Genomic DNA, 20,805 nt, shown 5'->3' with positions numbered 1-20,805 from the left:
CTGCAACTTTCAGGGAAGGATATGCCCAATATCAAATCTACCACTGTCCCGGCTCTGCTTTATGCAGACAATGCTGTTTTACTTTCATATACCCCCATTGGTTTGAGGATTTAGTAGATAATTGTGTGCACTTCATGGATAACCAAGACCTTAAAACTAATATGTCCAAAACCAGAGACATGGTGTGTGTTCCTACAGCAAGCAAAACCGGTTTTATCTGTATTAAGGGAAAGCGTAGTAGGCAACTTCCCAAATTTAGAGATAATTTGGATTCACAATGCTCTTGGTTGCCCTGTACATCCATACAAAAAAATCCCAGTACCCTGGACGCGGAATAATATTCATATAATAAGGCATATCTCTGTGCTGGAAAGTATACAATTAGATTCCTAGTCACCCGCTTACTCTACTTTGAGTTAGGCGTTTGTTCAAATGCCTATCCGTCCAAAACAGATCATTAATTCTAACCATAAAAAACAATGGGGGAGAATCCAAAAACTGCTTTCAACTCGACACAGCCACCTATGACTGCTCAACTGAGACAGTACGTGATCCCACACTTAGAACAAGACAAACATAGAAAATGTGTGGTGAAGAGGAAGGCACCTCACGGGAGAACACCCTCGGGCGCTTGGCAGATGTTTACCAGTTTCTTGCCTCTTTCTCATCATTGGTCGCCATTCCTCTTCAAAATAAAGTATCCAAAAACAAAACCATACGTGTTTTGTGCCGAAAAGATAGGTGCAAGACAAAACCTTCCAAGTACTCACTCCTTGATATGACACAAAAAAAGTGATTAAAATCAACAGTCACACCAAAGTTACAAATGTATTACTAGTTATGGTGTGTACTGGTGAACTAAAAAGGCTGGTAGCTTAACATCGCATACCAATACCCATAGCCAACATGTTTCACTGCCCTACACACTTATTGGCAGATTCATCAGGGCTCACCACTTGGTCACTGCACCAGCGTTGGACATCCTCATAGTGGAAACTGTCGAGTTGAAAGACAAGGCCATAATTAAAAACCACCATTGGACAATACTCTCAAAATGTATAGTGTATTTGCAACTGATGCACAGGCTAGTTACCCTTATCCAGCCATGTCCTCTCATACCAGCTGGAAGAGGCAGAGACTCTCAGTCTAATAGTCGATTGTCTCATCAATCTGTAAGGAATATGTGTATTGTTGCCAGAAATAAACCAGATACGTCCTCTGTTTATCAAACCTAACTAGGCAATAAACGAGACTCATTCTGCTTTACACATAAACCACGGAGATGCTTCAGATCTTTTTTAGAAGTTAGCTGTTCCCGAATAGATAGATCACATTCACTCACAACCCGCGTTTTGCCAAAGCCACTTTGGGCTATTGTTAACACAAATCACACACGCGCTAAATCCAAAACACTTTTTAGGCAGTGTTACAGCTAACAGGTCTCTTTACAACTGCCCTCTGCTCCTCACCGTAAGTGTTGTATAGCGGGACCCTATTGTACTAGACTGCTGGTCCCCCACCAAACATAGCGTAGGCAGTCTATCGGCATACAGATATCTTACATACCGCACCCAACTCCCTCACCGTACGTATGGACACCGGGACCGTAAATCATCCCAGGAACGCTGAGTTACGTGTTTGGTCGGTTTTTAAACCAAATCTCGCGCAACAAAATCCCTCCCAGTCACATGGTAATACACGTGACCCAGGGGGAGCTAGTATGGGCGCCATCTTGTAGTGGTGTATTCAGACTGTATATTCCCCATAGTGTGTTGCTTTACCAAGATTCTCGACATTCTCGAACCTTTAGGGAGCACCCTGTTTTCTCAAAAGTGCACTCAAAGTATTTTAGAATTCATAGCGGCAACTCTTTTCTTTTAAGGAAGATTTTTGCAAAACGCCATGACAAAATCCAACATATCGGGCTGAATGTAAATCCTCGCGCCTAATATGTCTGGTATTGTCGTGAAGTCTAAACAATGCCACGAAGCGTGCTACAGACATCAAACCCTATAGTTGGCTCGAATGTTATCACTTTTTTATAGAAAACTTTATTGACACTATAATAGAGCTATATCAAGAATTGATACCTCTACTATCAGTCCATCACTCTAAAATTATTTCGACCCGGGGCTGAACGAAATTATTGAATGGAACAGAGTTAAATAATCTATACCAGAGAACTACGTTCTGTGTCTGACGGGTCATGTATGAATTCTTGGTGGCCTGAGTTCTTGGTGTCCACCACAAGTGATTAACTGTTCATTTCTAAATCTATCTTGTGTTTGAGTCTTGAGTGGTGACACACTGGTACCATTTGAGATAAAACAAATATAAATACAGATAACAACATATGTAATGGGTGGGATTGTTGTGCCTGTTTTCCAGCCTTTTAGAGTGATGGACTAATAGTAGAGGTATCAATTCTTGATATAGCTCTTTTATTGTGTCAATAAAGTTTCTATAAAAAAGTGATAACATTCGAGCCAGCTATAGGGTTTGATGTCTGTAGCACGCTTCGTGGCACTATATTTCCGCAACCTTTGTAAATAGGGGGTAGCGTCAAAAAGCAATGGGTGTTGTGGCAGAATGCCCACCGCAACATCTATTGCCCGCCACTTTCACACAACCTGCTGCATGAAAAGGGGGCTTTATTCACAAGGCAATGTTGAGCCTCCAACCATAGATCGCAGTTTCAGTTTCGACCACAGCATTACGATGCAGTCAGTAGAAAGTGAAACCGACTGGTCATTCCGGCTGTATTACTATGGGCTCAAGAAACCCACGGCCAGTCGGAGGCCTGCCCATAATCCCTATGGACGGCATTTCTTCCTTAGGGATTAGGATGTCGGTTTCAGACAGGCTTTCCTAACTTTACTACTACTAAATACCTTTTGTGAATACCGAAAGCCATAAAGCTAGGATTTTTCTCAGTTTAGTAGTAGTAAAGTTTGAAATCCTAACTTTACTACTACTACTAAATGCCTTTTGTGAATACCACGAGTCATAAAGTTAGGATTTTGCTCAGATTACTTTTGTGAACCGGGCCCAAGGTATGTAGATGTGGGGTTAGGAATAGTAAAACTATACATCCCTATAGGTTTTTACCTTTCAATATTTTGTTCCGCGATAAGCTTGCCTCAATAATCTTGCACCACAATATTGTTGGTATCGGATTTTAGTAGTACAATCCTTTGAATGGCTAACATGAGTCTCCAACCCTCCAACGTTCAAGAAGAAGCCTGTATTTTTATTTCTCCACAAATATTGCGACAAAGAAATGTTTGACAGGAAAGTTGAGAATCTATGAATCATAGCTTTCAGCCGATGAGTTGCATAGTTTATTTTACTTTTACATGATTCACAGAAGTGCCCACATGCACACATGTAAATGTATACAAATTGGGCAATTCAGTGCTTACACTTAACACTAGATTGGTGGACCTTTGCTAGCTTCTCTAAATACACTCCAGCTGCAAATCCACTTAATTTTTTTAATCGATACAAATTGTATCCTGTTCATAAACACCTAACACAATATTTAAAATCTTTCAGTACTCAACTTACACACTTGCTCTAGACGTTGAGGGTTCTAGCATAAGGTTTGTGAATTTGGTGTGCACATAATTAGGAAGGCTTATAACTTTATGTGCATTCACTGTCTTCAACGTGACTACAACCAAACCTTAAAACTGGTAATGAGGAAAATCCACCAGGCTGTATTACCACTGTATTATTTAAAAATTTAAAATTTTCTAGTGTAAATGTCCACAGATCTTGATTCTGTGAATTAGGATCTCGGAATTTGGAAGTTCATTTTAGGTGAGAAGAGATAATTTTGTCCCCCATAATAAGCAGTTTTAAACATGAATAGCACGCTTTTAAATCTCTGGCTCTCCTTATCGTAATTAATGTTATCACATGAATTCCTGAAGCACTGCCACACTAAGAGAATTCAGCAGTATTTCTTAGTGATCGAAATTCAAGTCGTAACCAAAAAGCAGCAAAATGATATGTGATTCAACTTTCTGTTAATTCATAGAACAGGTTTGCAAGAAACAAAATGAAGTGGAACAGTGTAAAGGTTATGTAGTAACATCAGGGCTTACAGCAGATGAGGAGACATTGGTCAGGTACAGGATAAAGCTCCCACTTGGAGTTTCATATGGGAAGGAAATCATCAGACTCAGAGCAGGCATGTGAAACTTTACATCTTTCTCAATCTGGAAGAAACAGAAGATTTCATTACTAGCTCTGCCACATGTATTGCTGTAATTTAAGTTTTTGAACAGCATTAAATCAATACATGTATTTCATTGTTAAAGTATACATTGCCATTCATAAAGTATATATTTACATAGAAACAGTTACAACCTAGGCCATTTAAAATTAATAGGTTCTTGATAATGGGAACTTTACTACGTGTATTTCTAAAAATATTCAGAGTTGCAGTCAATGAACCACAAATTAATCCATGCAAACCAATGACAATACATGACAGCTGGATTCCAATGTGTATTATGATCCTAGTTGCCAAAGTATTTTAGCAAACACTTAACCACAGAGACTCAGTATGTATTTACAGAGGTGGTTATTTAGAGGTTGGTGGATGCAGAACACCCGTATAAAAAAGCCAGATGTCTTGCCTCATCTACTTGCTTAGAGACTATACATGGGATTAGTGTATATATGAATATACTTTAAATAGAGCCCCCAGATTATTTAACATATGTGGTGAGCAATAGAAATTATTTCCCTTTTACTAAATGCTGGGTACCTTCAAGTACAGTGAAAATAGTTTGTTACCTCATCAAAAAAAAAATCAAGTGTAAGAAACTTTGGGTCACATTTATGACGCCCCTTGCGCCAATGGAACGTCACTTTTTGTGAGGTTCCGTGGCGCAGATGCCTGCGTGATATTAATCAGGCATTACTAAACCACTTTTTTTGGATTAATGCTGCCTGATTAATATCAGTCCCTTTAAAGCAGTGTTCTGCGTTAAAGCGGCGTGCAATGGGTGTTGCTGGGGGCGTTCCCAGCAACATCCATGGCCTTTTGACATTGCCCCATATTTACGAGAAACCGTAAATCTAAGGCTGTGTCAAAAGCTTACGCCTCCCCAGGGGAGGCGTGAGGGAGGCACAACGGGGAGAAATATCTTATTTCTCCTGGTTTTTCTTTTTTCTATGTGTGCTGCATTCTGCAGCACACATAGAAGGAGGAAAAGCCTCTTGTGATTATTTTTGTACAGAAACGTTTCCCTTCCGGTACAAAAATAATCCTCCCTGCAACGCAGGCACCCTTGCACCATTGTGCAAAGGTGCCTGCATTGGCAGAGGCAGCCCATTGTGCGCCGGCGCTGGGGAAAAGGACAGGAATGCGCCATATGTTATAGATACGGCGCATTCCCTCCCTTTTCTTTTGCCGCAGGGAAGCGCAGCAGGAAGGCCTGCTGCGCTTCCCTACACAAAACCGCATAAATTAAGCCCTTTGTTTTTGCAGGACTTATAACTCACTGGGTGATGTGAAAGAGTAGACACGTCCTGAGAACAAATACTCATAGTTGTGGAACTAACTCAAATCTCTTAAAATATGATTCTATGCAATAGAATTGAGGGTACTAAGAAATACAGTTTTGAAAAACCTTAACCCCACCGCAGAAATTTTGGAAATTTGATAAACGTCCTAGCAGCCAAATTTAGGTTCTGCAAAATCATGTAGGTTTGATCCGTCAATAATAAGCTTCCTTAACATTTTTTATTTTTGTAAAGATTAAGAAAATTGTCATTTTATGAACTTTTAAAAAGTCTTTGGAATTTCCCCATACACATAATATAGAATCAAGGACTACTCGAGTTGGTTTGTTCTTAGGTATTGAGTTTTGAAGAGCATATTTTATTTGAATTTGAGAGTTGGGATATCTGATGCTGTTAGAGGGCTGGTGGAACACCTGCAGAATATGCATAGTCATCAGGTACATTCATCGACATAAAAGAAAACCATACATTTCCTTACCTTTGGTTTGGAAGTAATAATAGAGCTGGAACTTGTGTGGGAATTTGAAAGTTTTGAATTTTGGTGCAGCATATAGAGGATATGTTGTTTTTTTCAGCACTTTGCAGCTGCATTGGTTTGAGAAGGATTATTGCAAGAGGAAAACAGTCTTTAGCTGTCTACAGTTGTGGAAACCATCTTAGTTCAGCGTATAAAATATAATTGGAGCCTCCAATAGAAATTAAAACACCTTAGAATTACCATAAATTGCTAAGCACCCAGCAGAAATTAAAAGGATAGTTCAGAAAGGGTTGTATGTAAAGACTGTTCCCCTCAGAAAGAGTATACCCACTAGTAGGGGCACCTGTAACAAAGCACAATAGCATTTCCCTAAAAGGGCCCTTTGAGGTCCAAGTTAAGTATCAATTCATGCAACTGATGCAATTCCCAGTGTAGAGACTAAGGGGCATATTATCAAGAAACTGCGTTAAAATTATCGCCACTTTAGCGGCAGGAAACTGCCTCTAAAGCGGCAATAATGGGCTTGATAATATGCCCTTGTGAATTCCCATAGAAGCCCATGTTCTGGTGTGAACATGGGCTTCAATAGGAATTCTCATGGGCATATTATCAAGCTCATTATCGCCGCTTTAGCTGCAGTTTCCTGCAGCTAAAAATGGCGATAATTTTAACACCCTTCTTGATAATATGCCCCTAAGAGAGAAGTGTGGAAAAAGCATAAATTACAACAAGAACCAGGGATTTCAGAACCAAGTGAAACACACATTGTTCTCTATCAAAGTGGGCTTCTCCCACACTTTTTGGAGAGATCATTTAAGGGAACTTATCAGACTCCAGTGGAAATCATACAAATGCATCTCGGGCAAGGCCCAGTGAAGATTCAAATAACAGACCTGGGGAGTGGTGAAACAATGAAGTTCCTGTCAGAAGAAATGGGAGATCTAATGGTTTCGGGTAGGTCAATGAGCATTTAAGGAAATCATTAGTAACTTGTGATTTAGTTAGAAACGGATCGTAGAATAATCTGCAGGAAGAGATCCTTTCTCTGACTGAGACTGTATAGAAGCGTAAGAGTGGGCTAAAATAGAGCATCAGTGGCCTTTGGTTCACAGTGATGTGGCCAGGTGGAGCAAAGCTACGTTGAGTCAGAGAAAGTGCCATAACAATGACACCCAACCTTGTTGTGTCAACCACACGTATTCCTTGATTAACTTTATCAACATCCACTGAGAGTGATTAGTATGGAGGAGATTTAGCTGCGATATTTAGAGCTTCTGTGTTGCTGACATTTGTGAATTTGGGGGAATGCTAAGTCTACTAGTAACAAAATGTTAACTAAGTCTTTCAATTAAAGCATTTTTGGATAGTTAAAGAAGGGAAGGAAATAAACAAAATAGTAATGAGCATTATTATCATTAACATTATTATTACCACTATTCTTATTACCATGATAATGAAACGTTAATTGCACAATAATTACACATTTAATATAAACAATCCTCAGATTTCTAACATGATTGATATTGAAATAGTTTGAAGAAAACTAAAAACGACCAATATTCTTCACCTTTAACTGATAGATTTGCCAGTAAGCATGATTAATTAGCTGAAAAAGAGTAACATACAGTAATTTACTGGACTTTTCTATAACATACTTAGATGAATGTCTACAAATGATTTCTCACCAAATAGCTGATGTTTACTTCAGAGCCAATGTTCTCAGTTGCATTCACTACATTTGGTATGGTTTCATTTGCAGCAATGGTAACATGAAATTCTTTGGAACTTTAAACACAAAATCAGGGGAACAAAACGAGAAAGGAAGAAAACTCAATATCAAATTATGCAGTGCATGAAAGATAAACTTTGTGACACCTTCAAATTGTAGTCAATTCATTTTCCTAACTTAAAATACAAACTCACTCCAATTTAAGTAATTACAAAAGTACTGAAAAATGACAGGTCCACATGTAGGACACAAACACAGGCAGAGTGAAGAGGGGCACACCAGTGGTGTTCAATTCAGATGTAAATGGCATTTCAAGTGTGAATGTTGATGCCAAAGGAGACCATCTTGTAAATGAACATGTATTTTCTTAATAGCTAAGTATGGATGCGCTTCCTTTAATTTAGGATCTCTTTCATTCTGAACTTGGGTGTTTGGCTTGATGAAAAGCTCTCAATAAATTATCAAATTATGAAGGTAGCCTACACTTACTTTAATTGCGCCTGTCTATGCCCAATGAACAGTAATAAAGGCATTGATTCTCTCTACGTTGGACTATGGCAACATCAATGACAAAATAGGAAATCCAGGGAGATGCCCTCAAATGGTTTGCCTCATACGGAAGAACCCAGAAAACCCGTCTCCTACCATTCACCTCAGAACCCAAGAAGATAATCTGTGGCATCCCATAAGGGTCATCCCTCAGCCCAGCCTATTCAACAAGTACATGACTCCCTTGGCCACGGACTCAACATCATCTCCTATGCCCACTGCACCCAACTCATCCTCTCCCTGTCAGTAGACCCCTTTGCCACAAGTGTCAACTTCCACAGATGTATGATGAACATCGCCGACTGGATGAAGGACGACTGTCTCACGCAAAATACAGCACAAACGGAAGTCCTCATCTTTGGGAACAAAACCTCACCATGGAACGACACTTGTTAGCCAGCTGAAATTGGCCCTTATCCTGCTCCAAGAGACCCCTCCCGCAACGGCGGCATCATCTTGGACAGCAAGTTACCTATGTAGAAACAGGTAAGCACAGTCTCATCCACCTGCTTCCACACCCTACGCATGTTCGGCTCGATATTCAGGCAGCTCCCAATCAATACCAGAAGAACCGTCACTCAGGCCCTTGTCAACAGCATGCTGGTCTATGGGAACACCCTCTAAGTAAGAATCACTGCAATCCTCCTGAAGGGACTAAAGACAATACAAACCTCAGTGGCAAGTCTCATCCTCAACCTCCCCAGACAGACTCACATAACTCCGTAACTCAAGAAGCTACACTGGCTCCAAGGCCTTACTCAGGCTTCTGCAGATAGTCAAGTATGCAGCCACTAGACAAATATTCTATCTCTCTAACAGTTCCTGTACCTGCTTCCTTTGGATAAGTGGATCCAGTTTAAACCATTGTGCTATATGCATAAGGATATGAGAAACTCAGGTCCATAGTATTTTAGATCACTGGTGACACACTACAGTGCAAGCAATTCTCTCTGGTCAAGGAATAACAATCTTTCTTTAGTGCCCAGCATTAGGAGAACACAACAGGGCGACCAGTCTTTTTTTATTTTTTATAATATTTTTATTGGGTTTACAATTCGTAAAACATTAAAGTCAAATAACCCCCCTCCCACCAATCCGACTTTGATCGCAAATCTAGTATGGGCAACATTGTGACAATCCCCTCTCAGGTGAGTACACAGCCATTAAGCTAACAACCCATAGCTGGGCAGGCGGCGATTTTAAAGTATCCACTAATGTGAACGCCGATGGATTACACCACTCCCCTCCCTCAGTAAGTAACCTCATTTTATAGTGCAGAAGTAATCTCTGCCAAGCATGCCATTGTTTTGTTCCCCTCCACCCAGTGGCAATCTAATGTCCCTGGTCCTCTTCAGTGGTGTGAGTGTCTCTTTTACTATTCAAGTATGTCTGGTATAGCCCCCAAAATTTTTTTCGGACGACTAGTGGGAGGCAGCAGCTCGCTGTAATTCTCGGACTGTGTACAGCAATACAACATATCATGCGCCCAGCGTTTAGGTGCAGCCGCAGGGCCTCTCATCCAACAGCATGCCACCACCCTTCGGGCCATGAGCAGTCCCATATCTACCAATCGCCATGTGGCCTTGGGAAGCATCTTAGTGTACCCTAGGAGTGCTAGCGTGGGATCAGGGGTGAGATCTATCTCTACTATGTTGCTAATATCAGTGAAGACCTTGTCCCAGAAATTCCATACGCCTGGGCATTGCCATGCCAGGTGTAGGAAACCTGCGTCAGGGGCACAACATCTCTCACAGTCCGCAGTGTCACGAAGGCCATATCTGCGCAATCTTGCCGGCGTGTAATACACCCTGTTGAGAAACTTGAAGTGTACCAGCCTGTGTCTGCCATTCAGTGAAAGCTTCCTAGTGTTAGTGCAGCAGTATCACCACATGTCGTCGTCGATAACTATCTGTAAATCAGCTTGCCATGCCAGCCGCCCTTTCGTGTACGTGTGCTCTCTATGTGCCTGGGACAACTTATATAGGTTAGACAGTAGTTTTTGGGGAGTTTCGGCCTTTATCACATCCGTGAGTTCCGGAACTTCAGGTGGTTCCGCCATATCCTCACCCAGCAAGTCAGAAAGAGTGCAGCACACCCTGTGAAACTGGAAGCGGGTCAATAGAGGTGCAACTTCACTATTTGTAGTTGCTTGCTCCCATGTTTTGGCTACCCCGTCCTGGAACAGATCACCTGCCACCTTAACGTTAAGTTTTTGTAGTGCAAGGATCACCCATTCCTCTCTGATGGGAGGCAGCCATCGAGCCCAGTCTACCGGCATTATTGGAGTGTATAACAGAGCCCGCCCTGCATCTGTAAAAGACTGTGCCAATCATGATTTGTTGCCGCGATTGAGTCCAGTATGCCAGTCCTTCGATCCACCGGTTGGAAGATCGTGGACGGGAGCGAGAGAGGGCTGGCAAAGAGTGTCTCCATGCGGACATGTGGAATGCAGCCATCGCTGTGGAGCCAGGTTTGCAGATGCGCTGCCTGGGCTACTCTATAATAAAGCTCCAAGTCAGGGGCTCCGAGCCCACCCATGCTATAAGGTAATGTGAGTAGTGTCCACTTGGCCCGGGGTTGCTTCCCTGCCCAAGCCAGTTTAACCATGAGTTGTGTTAGTCGTTGGAAGAAGGATTTGGGAAGCACTATCGGAATTGTCATAAATAGGAACAGTAATCTAGGCAGTACAACCATTTTCATTATTGATATCTGTCCCAGAAGGGAGAGTGGGAGCCTACACCAAGCTTCAACGTCATCCTCCGACCTGCTGAAGGCAATGCCATAGTTTGCTCTAAATAGGATCTCAGCATCAGTGTGGAGTTGTATACCCAGGTACCTGACTGTGTCTGTAGTCTACTGCAGTGGATACTCCATTTCAATAATCTGCATAATAGGGGTCAAGGGGAAAGCCAGTGATTTTGATCAGTTGACCTTCAGGCCCGATAGGGCACCGAAGTGGACCACCTCTCTCAGTACCGAGGTTAGATTGTTGTCTGGGTCGCGAACATACAGAAGAGTGTCGTCTGCGTACATGGACACCACAATCTTGTATGTGGGGAAGCCTATGGCTTCATTGCTAAGGTATTCCCGAAGTGCACAGGGTAACGGATCAGCAACCAGGGCGTAGAGAAAGGGCGAAAGCGGGCACCCTGTCTGGTGCCTCTACTGATGGGGAAGGAGTCAGTGACCAAATTGCCGAGTCTGAGCCTGGCCCGCGGTCAGTTATACAGGGCCCCTACCATCTGGAGGAATGGCAGCCCTAGGCCCATCCGCTGCAATACTAAGCGCATAAAAGGCCATTCCACTGAGTCGAAGGCCTTTTCCTTGTCGAGGAACACTGCTAGTGCCTTCCTATCCTGCCGAACATGTTGTATCGTGCCTAGAACCGTACGGATGCTGTATATCAAGTTCCTGCTGGGGATGAAGCCAGCCTGTTCAGGCGCGACCAGCTGAGGCGCTAAGAGCGCCAGGTGGTTGGCCAGAACTTTAGCAAATAGTTTAGTGTCGACGTTCAGTAGTGAAAGGGGTCTGTACGAGCTACACTCGTCTCGTGGCTTGCCTGGCTTTGGTATCGTGACCAGTAGTGCCTCCCTCATGGATTGTGGCATACTGCCCTCTATGCAGATGTCATCAAAGAGTGCAGAGAGGTGTGGGAGTAACCGGTCCTGAAATGCCTTGTAAAACGCCACCGTGAGTGCATCTGCACCCGGTGCACTGCCAGATCGCATACTCGACAGAGCTTCCGTTATTTCGTCCTTCTCTATCGGGAGCATCAGGAATTCCCTGTGCGTGTTTGTCAATGTAGGTATATTGATGTGGTCAAGGTAGTCGGTGATATCGTCCTCAAGGTCTCCACTTTTGGACGTGTATAGCTCAATGTAGAAGGCCTTGAAGGCACTTGCTATGTCTGCTTCTTCCGTAAGCACCTCCCCGTCTCCAGACTTTATTTCCGAGATTTGTTGTTGCCCCCTCTTCCCGCTTAAGTTTCTGGCCAGAACTGAGCTAGGTCTCTCACCCTCCCCATACGTTCTAGCCTTTGCGTACTTTCCCATGTGCTTCACTTCCCTGTCTGCTTCATCATGATATTCATCAAGAAGTGTCTTGATCTCCTCGCCTATTGTGCTGTCCGCTTGTCTGCTCTGTCTATCCTCTAGGGCAGCCAGTTGTCGCTCAAGGTCAGCCAGTCTCTGTCTGATGGATTTCAGTACTCCCGAGTGTTTAGACATTGCTATATCCCTGATATATACTTTGAATGTTTCCCAGACCACCTGGAAACTGTCTACAGAGCCCACGTTGGTCTCAAAGAACACTTATATGGCTTCCGCAAGTTTTCCTCTGAATGCCGGGTCTAGAAGGGAATAAGGAGGGAATCTCCATGTGAAGGGAGGAATGATCTTACCTGGAATGTCCAGCACCAAAAGCACCGGCGAGTGGTCAGACAAGGTGCTAGGAAGCACCTTGCAGTCCCTAATCTCTCCCAGCCTGGAGGCGGATGCCAACCAGTAATCTATCCTGGTATGGATGTCGTGGTAGGCAGAGTAGTGAGTGTACCCCTCCACTCCGGGTTTCTGAATCACTATACATCTTCCAGACTCATACTAGTTATTACACTCCTCAGCGCCAAGACAGCCATCGAGGGTCTGCGGGGAGGGCCAGCAGGATCTATCCAATGTGGGATCCAGAACCAGGTTGCGGTCCCCATCCCATAGTAGACGATCAATATAAAAAGCCTGACCATGGCAGCTAGGGTTTGAAAAAAATCGGGAGAATCATAGTTTGGCCCATAGACGTTAAACACATCCGTGCGGTGCAGATTTACCGCCGGTGCTGGGCCCTAATGAAAACGGGCGTGGTCATGACGGAACGGTTCCGTCATGAACACAGCTCAACCGATGCTCATGACGGAACCGTTCCGTCATGAGCATTGAAGGGGTTAATTATCACAAAGTCTATACCAGGTCCGATACACTTGGAGATGACAAATCTGCCCTCCGTGTCTGCACATAGAGTTTTTAAGAAGAGTTTCGATTTCGGGTTCACCCAGGTGAGCACTCCCCTGGCATGCGACTTGAAACCTGCCGCTGCTATATTGCCCTCTATTCCCCTGCTGCATAACATTTTACTGGTCATAGGGAGATGGGTTTCCTGCAGCAAGGCTACGTCTATGTGTTGACGCTGGAAGTAGCTAATGACCTTCCTAACTTTCCGGTGATCATTCAGACCGCGCACATTTCATGTGAGGGCCCTGAGCTTGGGTGCATGTGTAATATTGCCATCGCTACCTGTGTCAGCCATTAAGGTAAACTAAGTGGATCCTAAGAGTGAATGTCTTGCTTATGTCCAAAATCTGAAGCATGCCGAAAGTCAGATACAATACCCCCCTTCATCCTCTGAACAGTCCCAAAATCCCCTTACCCCCCTCCCACAGCAGACCAACCCCAACAAGGACTAGCATGAATGACCTCCTCTCCCCCATCCCCCAACTTTATTACAAACTATTGAACCCCCCTTAGGGCATTCAAGGTGCTTTTTGCGCGGGGGCCAAGGTTGCCAGGCAGCAAGCAAGTAAGTTGGTTACAATGCTTGCCGATAACCCCACTCCAATTTCCGCTGCACCATACTATTACATCAGCTAACATGAAGGATCTAACATAATTTATTAAGTGTACTGTACTGGTCAAAGGGATATATCCTAGTCAACGACTCTCGCCCGTCACGTGTTCCCAACCTCTGCCTAGGCCAGCTATCAATTAACAACCCCGCTGGGCAATCTTAGTACATGACACATGCATCAGTTTTATCTCACCCACAGACAGTTCCATCAGGTTATCAGGCTTCCGTCGGGAAGACCTTGCCAGCTCGCTGACTCAGGAGCGTAGAGGATGTCAGCTTCAATATCTTCTCAGGAAGTGGTCCAGTCTATATGGTCGTTGTATACCTGTATGGCCTCACGTCTCCACTTGCGGGCTAGAGGGCAATTTCAATCCTGCTCGTCCAGCTGGCTCCGTCGTTCTTCGCCATCTGTCTGACTGTTAGTGTCTCTGCGGTGTTCCCTGGACCACCCCTTCAAAGCCTGCTGTAGCGCTGTAGGGTCTGTGAAGAGATGGGAATGCCCCTGCCGGTTAACCCGCAGTTTTGCAGGATACAGCATGGCATAATCCAGTCCAAGTTCCCGGAGCTGTCTCTTAAACGGGGCAAAATGCCTGCACGCCTCCTGCACCCTCGCAGTGAAGTCAGGATATAGGGAGATTTTCGAGCCCTCAAACTTCAATGTCTTCTTATGTCTGGCCAGTCGTAGGGCCACATCCCTGTCTCTGTAATTTAGGAGCTTGGCGATGATGGGTCGCGGTGGGCCTCCCGGGCGAAAACGAGGGCCAAGCGAACGGTATGCTCGCTCCACTATGAACCTTGGCGAAAATACGTTCTCACCCAGCAATGTGATGAGGAGCTTCTCGATGAACTTTTCAATGGTGCCAGTCTGTGTCGTCTCTGGAACTCCCATGATGCGTATGTTAGAGCGTAGTGAACGGGCCTCCAAATCTTCGGTCTTCTCTTGAAGTGATTGCATACGTTTTTCTATTTTCTTGTGAGGTGTCTAATTCCGTTTGTGCCTCCTCAACCTCCGTGAGGCGTCTTTCGGACATGTCCAAGCGTTCCGCATGTTTGCCGACACGTTCCGCCATGCGGTCCATTCGGTAGTTGAGGGCGTCTATTTTGGTGCCGATTGATGACATGCTGTCTTGTAGACCTTTTTCCATGGCTAAGACCATGGTTTTAATGTCCGAATAATCAATATTCCCCGCTCCATTCATCGAGTTGACATTATCTGCCTCCTGAGATTCCGGGGTTTTGTTGCGACGGTGCTCAAATGGGAGTTTGCTCTGGGTCTTGTCGCCCTTCCCCATGTCAAAGTCTAGTTGTGCAATCTTCCCGGGGTTACCAATTTGCGTATTGGCGCCAATCAGGTCTTGCATTCAGTGGGCGACGCTGTCGTCGTATCCCCCAAGACGCAAGGTGCGAGCTCATCGCTAGAGCACTCCCACGCTCTCCAGGCTGTCTATGTTCCTCAGGTGTACAGGCAGCAATGGCGTCGCCGCCGTCGCAGTATTTCTTTGGCGCACTATCTCACTTGGCTTTCCCTGGGATCAACTGCGCGAGTACGGCCCCAGAGCTGCTCAATTTCGTTGCTGTGGGCTGGTGTCCCTCAGAATGTAGCGCCGTTTGCCAGCCCTGACCCTTAGGTTTTGCTACAACCTGTCCAGCAAATCAGAGAGCCGCAAGGTAGCCCCCACTCACTATATCCTGTGATAGTAGAGTCCTGCATCCAGAGTGGGTCTGGATGCCTGGGGGTAGTGTTGTAGAAGTTTGAGCACTGGTGTAGTGCGAATATCAGCGTCTCTGTGCCTCGAGTCTCTCTCCTCAGACTCTTCCTGACTAGGTCGCACTGTAGGGGGCCGAGTTCCGAGGGCCGGTGTAGTCTCCCCTCAGCTGCTGCGTTGGTGCCAGGGTGAAGGGCTCATGTTGACAAACAGCTCTCAGGGTGCAGTGGTGTATAGGGGGGGGTCCGGATGGGATTTGTTCCCCCCCCCCGAAGTCCGGGGCTCACTGCTCAGAACGCCGAGGATGCGGCGCTCACCGGTCTCAGGCGTCTCCCGGATCCGCACGCAACAGCACGTCGCCCAGGTCCGAGTCCACGCAAGGCCGTGGATTTGTGGCCTCGCTCGCTGCCAGATTCGCCTCTGCCGCCGTCGAGTGCTGCTGCTCCTCCGAGCGCAGATCGTGCTCCCGCTGGTTACCTGAACCGTGTGAGGGCCAGTGTGTACACTTTGTGTTGTACAAAATTAAGCTGATGAAGGATAATTAACGGATATTGTCGGGTGGCGACGCAGAGGTAGGGGATCACGCGTCCGCCAATGTTGCCAGCAAGCTCCGCCTCCCCAGGGCGACCAGTCTTTCTCCTATTTGGGTTTCTAATTGTGGAACACATTCTGCTTCTGTCAATCATTCAGTGTTTTTCAGAAACTTCTAAAGACTTGGCTCTCCTAAATCTACTGCCTTTTATTGTTCTGCTGTTTTACCAACACATGACTAGTACTGGGAAACTCTATTGGGTAGCTATGTACCCTATTAAACTATATAATAATATTCATAATAATTTCCCATTCTGCACAGATCCAGCTGTTTGTGGATTACTGATGTATGGTTATCTTCCAGAACCATAAATGCTTTAGTGAACAGATAAGCTCTTTTCTTCTGGTACACAGAATTTCTGAAGTGCATTGGTTATGAGGTAGCCCAATAAAAAGAACTAGCAAAGGCAATGAATCCCACTTGCATATTTAGTCCTAACTAAAACATTTAAGAAAAAACTGTTGCCATGAAAAAGCAAAACAAAATCAATTGCATTCTTAATATAATGTAGACATTAGATAAATAATGCAATGTGTGATGTTTCCAGGTACAGAGTGTAAAATACTCCACAGGTGAGAGAGAAATATACTTGTCTGGGTGGAGCCATAGCCCACTCTCTGTATCTTTTAAAGAATTGACAACAATAGGTATAGCAAACAGCTGTGTTGTCTAGCCAGATCTATAAAGGAAGACATAGTAGTTGACATGGACATAATATGGGCTGCTTGTATGTCATTTAAACACTAGGCTAAGGTGCATTCCTTTTTCATCGTTTCCATTAATATGAGTAGTTGGTGAACTTTGCTATCCCAAAAAATACATCCATGAGAATTATATCAAGTAATTTACCTTACCATTTACTACTGATAGTGTAGAGAGACACATTAATGCCTCTCTTAAAACAGAGCGGGAGTCACAGGTGATAGTTTAAAGGAATATATCCACCAAAAAATGAACATAAGACTCAGTTCACATTCATCTAATTTCCCTGAAGCCCAACTGTTCATGTTTTTAATATTCAGAGGAGGAGATGCATGGTTGGTGAAACATGATCACCTGAGAATTTGAAAACAAATTGAAGAACTGGCTGCACATGAAGTTTACCTATTGACTAAATCTTGCACCAAGAAGTTGATGCCAACGGGTGAAATGCAGTGATCATTAGGTAACGTCACCATTACTGATACTGGACACCACTGCTGTCTTACCCACCAGCGCATGTTCTGTTCATGTCAATGTACATGCAACTGCCTCGGATTTCTGAGTATAGGGTAAGATCTTTGGTGTGGAAGTGCACTGGGTACCCTTCAATCATCAGTGGAAGTTGGTGCTCTATATAGGGAGAGGATAACTTGTCCTGCGAAACCTGGGTTAGCGATTCCTCGTGTTCAGTGTCCCAATAAAAAACTCTCAATCACGTGTAAAAGATGGAATTGGTGGTATATCTTGATTCTCTGCCTCTTAATCACGTAACAGCATCATCATGAGGTTAGTGCTCATGCTTCCTCCACCCGGAGGTGAACCCCTGGTTAGTGCAGTAGTGATCAGTGATATAGGGGTCAAAAGTGGCTTTAAAAATACTCGTACAGCCAGGAGTCAATTTAGTAAGTCTGGATTTGAGATATTGGTTAAAAAATAAAGTGTAGTGCGTTCTGAGATTTGGTTATGGATCTCCCGCACTTTAAGAGTCCTTTAAAATGGTCGACATGTTTCAGCCCTTTTTTTGCCTCTATAGGTCAGATGGGCTTTCTTCAGGACCAGGGTGAGTAAGTGATGTGAGACTGGGGGTGTCTCTTAGTGTGTGTCCATCGAAAATAATGTATTCTCGAGGAGAAGTGGGAAAAAGATATTTTAATCTATTTCTTGGCAAGGTCCAGTGGTACCTGTGAACAAAAGAAGGTGAGGCATGTGAAAAGGGGACACAAACCTATAGAAAGGTATTAAGTTAACCACTCTTCCTCTCAGTGCTGTCTGTTTGTTCGTATTTTAAATATTTCAAATAATCAAAAATAGCAACAAGAAAATGGCAATACTTCATCAGTTGACCACTAGCCTCATATCATGGCAATACTTCTCTCTTCCAGTTCTTAAAAGGGAGAGAGTTTCGGTGTGTACATGACATGACTGCATTTCATAATTGGCAAAATATCTCTGCTTGTTCTGTTAACATGAGATAATGGAGGATTGTTATGGTGTCTTAATTCACTGTGTGAGCCTCTTCTATTCCAATGTGTCTATAATGCGAAGTTATATGCCTTTTCTTCATGCCTCGCTTTACTAGGTGTTGAGGAAAAAAGGAATGTGACTCAAGCGTATTAATGAACCAAAACAGACCTCATGGTGCTTTTCGTGTATGTTAACTGTAGTTAGCCATGTCCGATTGATCGCCTGCAACGAATGGCCGCCGGGTGCTTAAATTATACTTGCTAATGTAGCGAGTAGTTCGGTTATGTTGATGAGTACTTTAGTGAGTATTATAACAGAATGCATTCATGTCCGCATAGAGAGTGAGTTATAAGCGGCACGTTTCTAAGTGAGTGAGAAAATGTCCCGATCAGTGTGCGTTCATACGGGCATGTTTCTTAGATTTAGAATATAGGCGCAGTGTTTAGTTACATCATTGGGCGAAGCGCCCATATTGAGGCTCTCACACATACCTTCCGCGATTCTGATAAATACTTCAGCGAGCTTCCAGTGAGTCTTTAGGCCTACTAGATAAAGATCTTCTTATCTGGATGACTCCCTTAAAAGTAAAGAATGTCACCGTCACGTTTATATATACATATTAAGCAATCGTATTTGATAATTTCTATATTTAAAAGAGTGATACCTTTGTTAATTAGAGAACCTGCATAAGTTGCACTGTATTGGGGCCAGTGTCCTACCAGTATTTACTTAGTAGATTCAATAACCTTTGGTGAATAGTTTCTTTTATTCTGATTTGGCCTCAACAAGATATCTTGCGCATCTGGACCTTAGCACATAGTACATTCCTATGCTACTTGTATCCCTTATTCCGTGGGAATTTGGGGGCATATTATCAAGGGGGTTTATCTCCGCTTTTTGGCTTTAAAAGCCAAGAAAGCGGAGATAAAATTATCTCCCTATTACCTAGCTGTCGCTAACACCAGTTGGGCCCCGCTTTGCATGTCAGTGATATTTATCACTAATGACATGCAAAGTGGGCGTGCCAAGATGTTAGCGACTGGAAACAGTCGCTAACATCGCTATCTCCTATTACCAACTTTTGGAGATATTCGCGCTAAGTGCGATTATATCCAAAAGCTAACACCTGCCCCTGAGCAGTTCTTAGCCATGTTATCCAATGGTAGGTGGATAACAAGGCTAAGAGCAATAGCTCGGTAATGCATGAATATCGCTGACTTTTCAGCGATATTCATGCATTTCAGCCGATTTTTATCGCTTAGGAGATAAACCTTGATAATAGCAAGGTTCCTAAGCGATACAAATTGCTGCAGCTCGGCGATAAAAATACTGCAGCTAAGCCAACATACCGATAATTATCGCTAGTTGTTGGTAATATGCCCCATAGTAATTAAGATTAGGCCCGGTTTATGTAATAGGCTATATGATAATCCAGATACCAGTCAAGAAGATAGAACATGACGGCATGTGTTTTAATCGAAACAATGATTGATACCGTCACTTGTCCCTGTTTAGGTCCAGTAGGAGTGATCAGCCACGAACACATATTTCTTCAAGAGTTTTAATTAGACATCGACTCATGAGTAAGTAAGAAAAGTGCATGTAGTATAGCCGCATTTTACTTTTTGGTTTTTAAAAAAACAGAAGAGCCCAGACGCATAGTTAGAACATTCAATGTTCCTGGGCATCGTCCACCACGAGAGTAGAGTACCAATCATCAATAGGTTAACCGACAAGCTCGCACTAGCGTTTTTCCCCTACCACGTGATACGATTATAGGAAGCCGATTGGACAGCGCACGAGATTTAATCCACGTTGCAGTGGCGAACCTCTGATTACCATTCAAATCGGCGTGCAAGGATACATGAGGCCGCATCTCATATTTTAAGTGAACTTTCCTATGAGGTCCCCTTACAGAATGCGTTTTGTTGTTTTTTTCGCGGCAGAGTGCACCCCATCCGTTAGAACCCCTATCAGTGAGCTGCTTGCTTTGTAATTAGCTTTAACGGGAAGTTTATGACAATATTGATTGAAAGTTTTGTTCCCACTAGGTCCGTTTACAGAATTCCTATTTTTGCAGTTTAGTGCACTGCGACAGCTAGCACTCTTACCAGTGAGTTGCTTGCGTTGTAATCAGCTTGAGGGTGAATTTTTGATATAACAGATTGGAAGTACGGGCGGCGCATGCCTGAGAGACGGTTGATAAAGAGTGAATATCACCGTGTTTGTTATCACTAACAAGGAATTACAGGCCCGGCGGTCTATATCTTGAGTCTCCGGTCGTAATATAGAACGACACCAGGATACCGTAACCTAGCAGCTCTGAGCGGTTAACCCGTTAGAAATAATACTGCAGCTTTAGTGCGTTTTTTCTAACAAGTACTCTGAACAGTTCAAGATGGGCACTTGTTTTATAACGCTTTAATTTATGTGG

At 43.8% G+C, this 20,805-nt stretch overlaps 1 protein-coding gene across 1 annotated transcript in view; it reads right to left on the bottom strand.

Annotated features, from left to right (window-relative positions):
• ITGA1 (integrin subunit alpha 1) overlaps nucleotides 1-20,805 on the bottom strand; it is an 813,868-nt gene that overhangs the window by 73,926 nt on the left and 719,137 nt on the right. The window contains exons 24-25 of the mRNA XM_086960618.1: nucleotides 7,702-7,801; nucleotides 4,110-4,223 (exon numbers count right to left, since the gene is read on the bottom strand). Of these exons, the coding sequence (XP_086816744.1) occupies nucleotides 4,110-4,223; nucleotides 7,702-7,801 (214 nt within the window). The remainder of the gene's footprint in view (nucleotides 1-4,109; nucleotides 4,224-7,701; nucleotides 7,802-20,805) is intronic.

Source organism: Lissotriton vulgaris, chromosome 3_1, assembly GCF_964263255.1.
Source record: "Lissotriton vulgaris chromosome 3_1, aLisVul1.2, whole genome shotgun sequence".
Lineage (NCBI taxonomy): Eukaryota > Metazoa > Chordata > Amphibia > Caudata > Salamandridae > Lissotriton > Lissotriton vulgaris.
The sequence above is the reverse complement of the archived record's forward strand: the minus strand, read 5'-3'. Positions and strand labels throughout refer to the sequence as shown.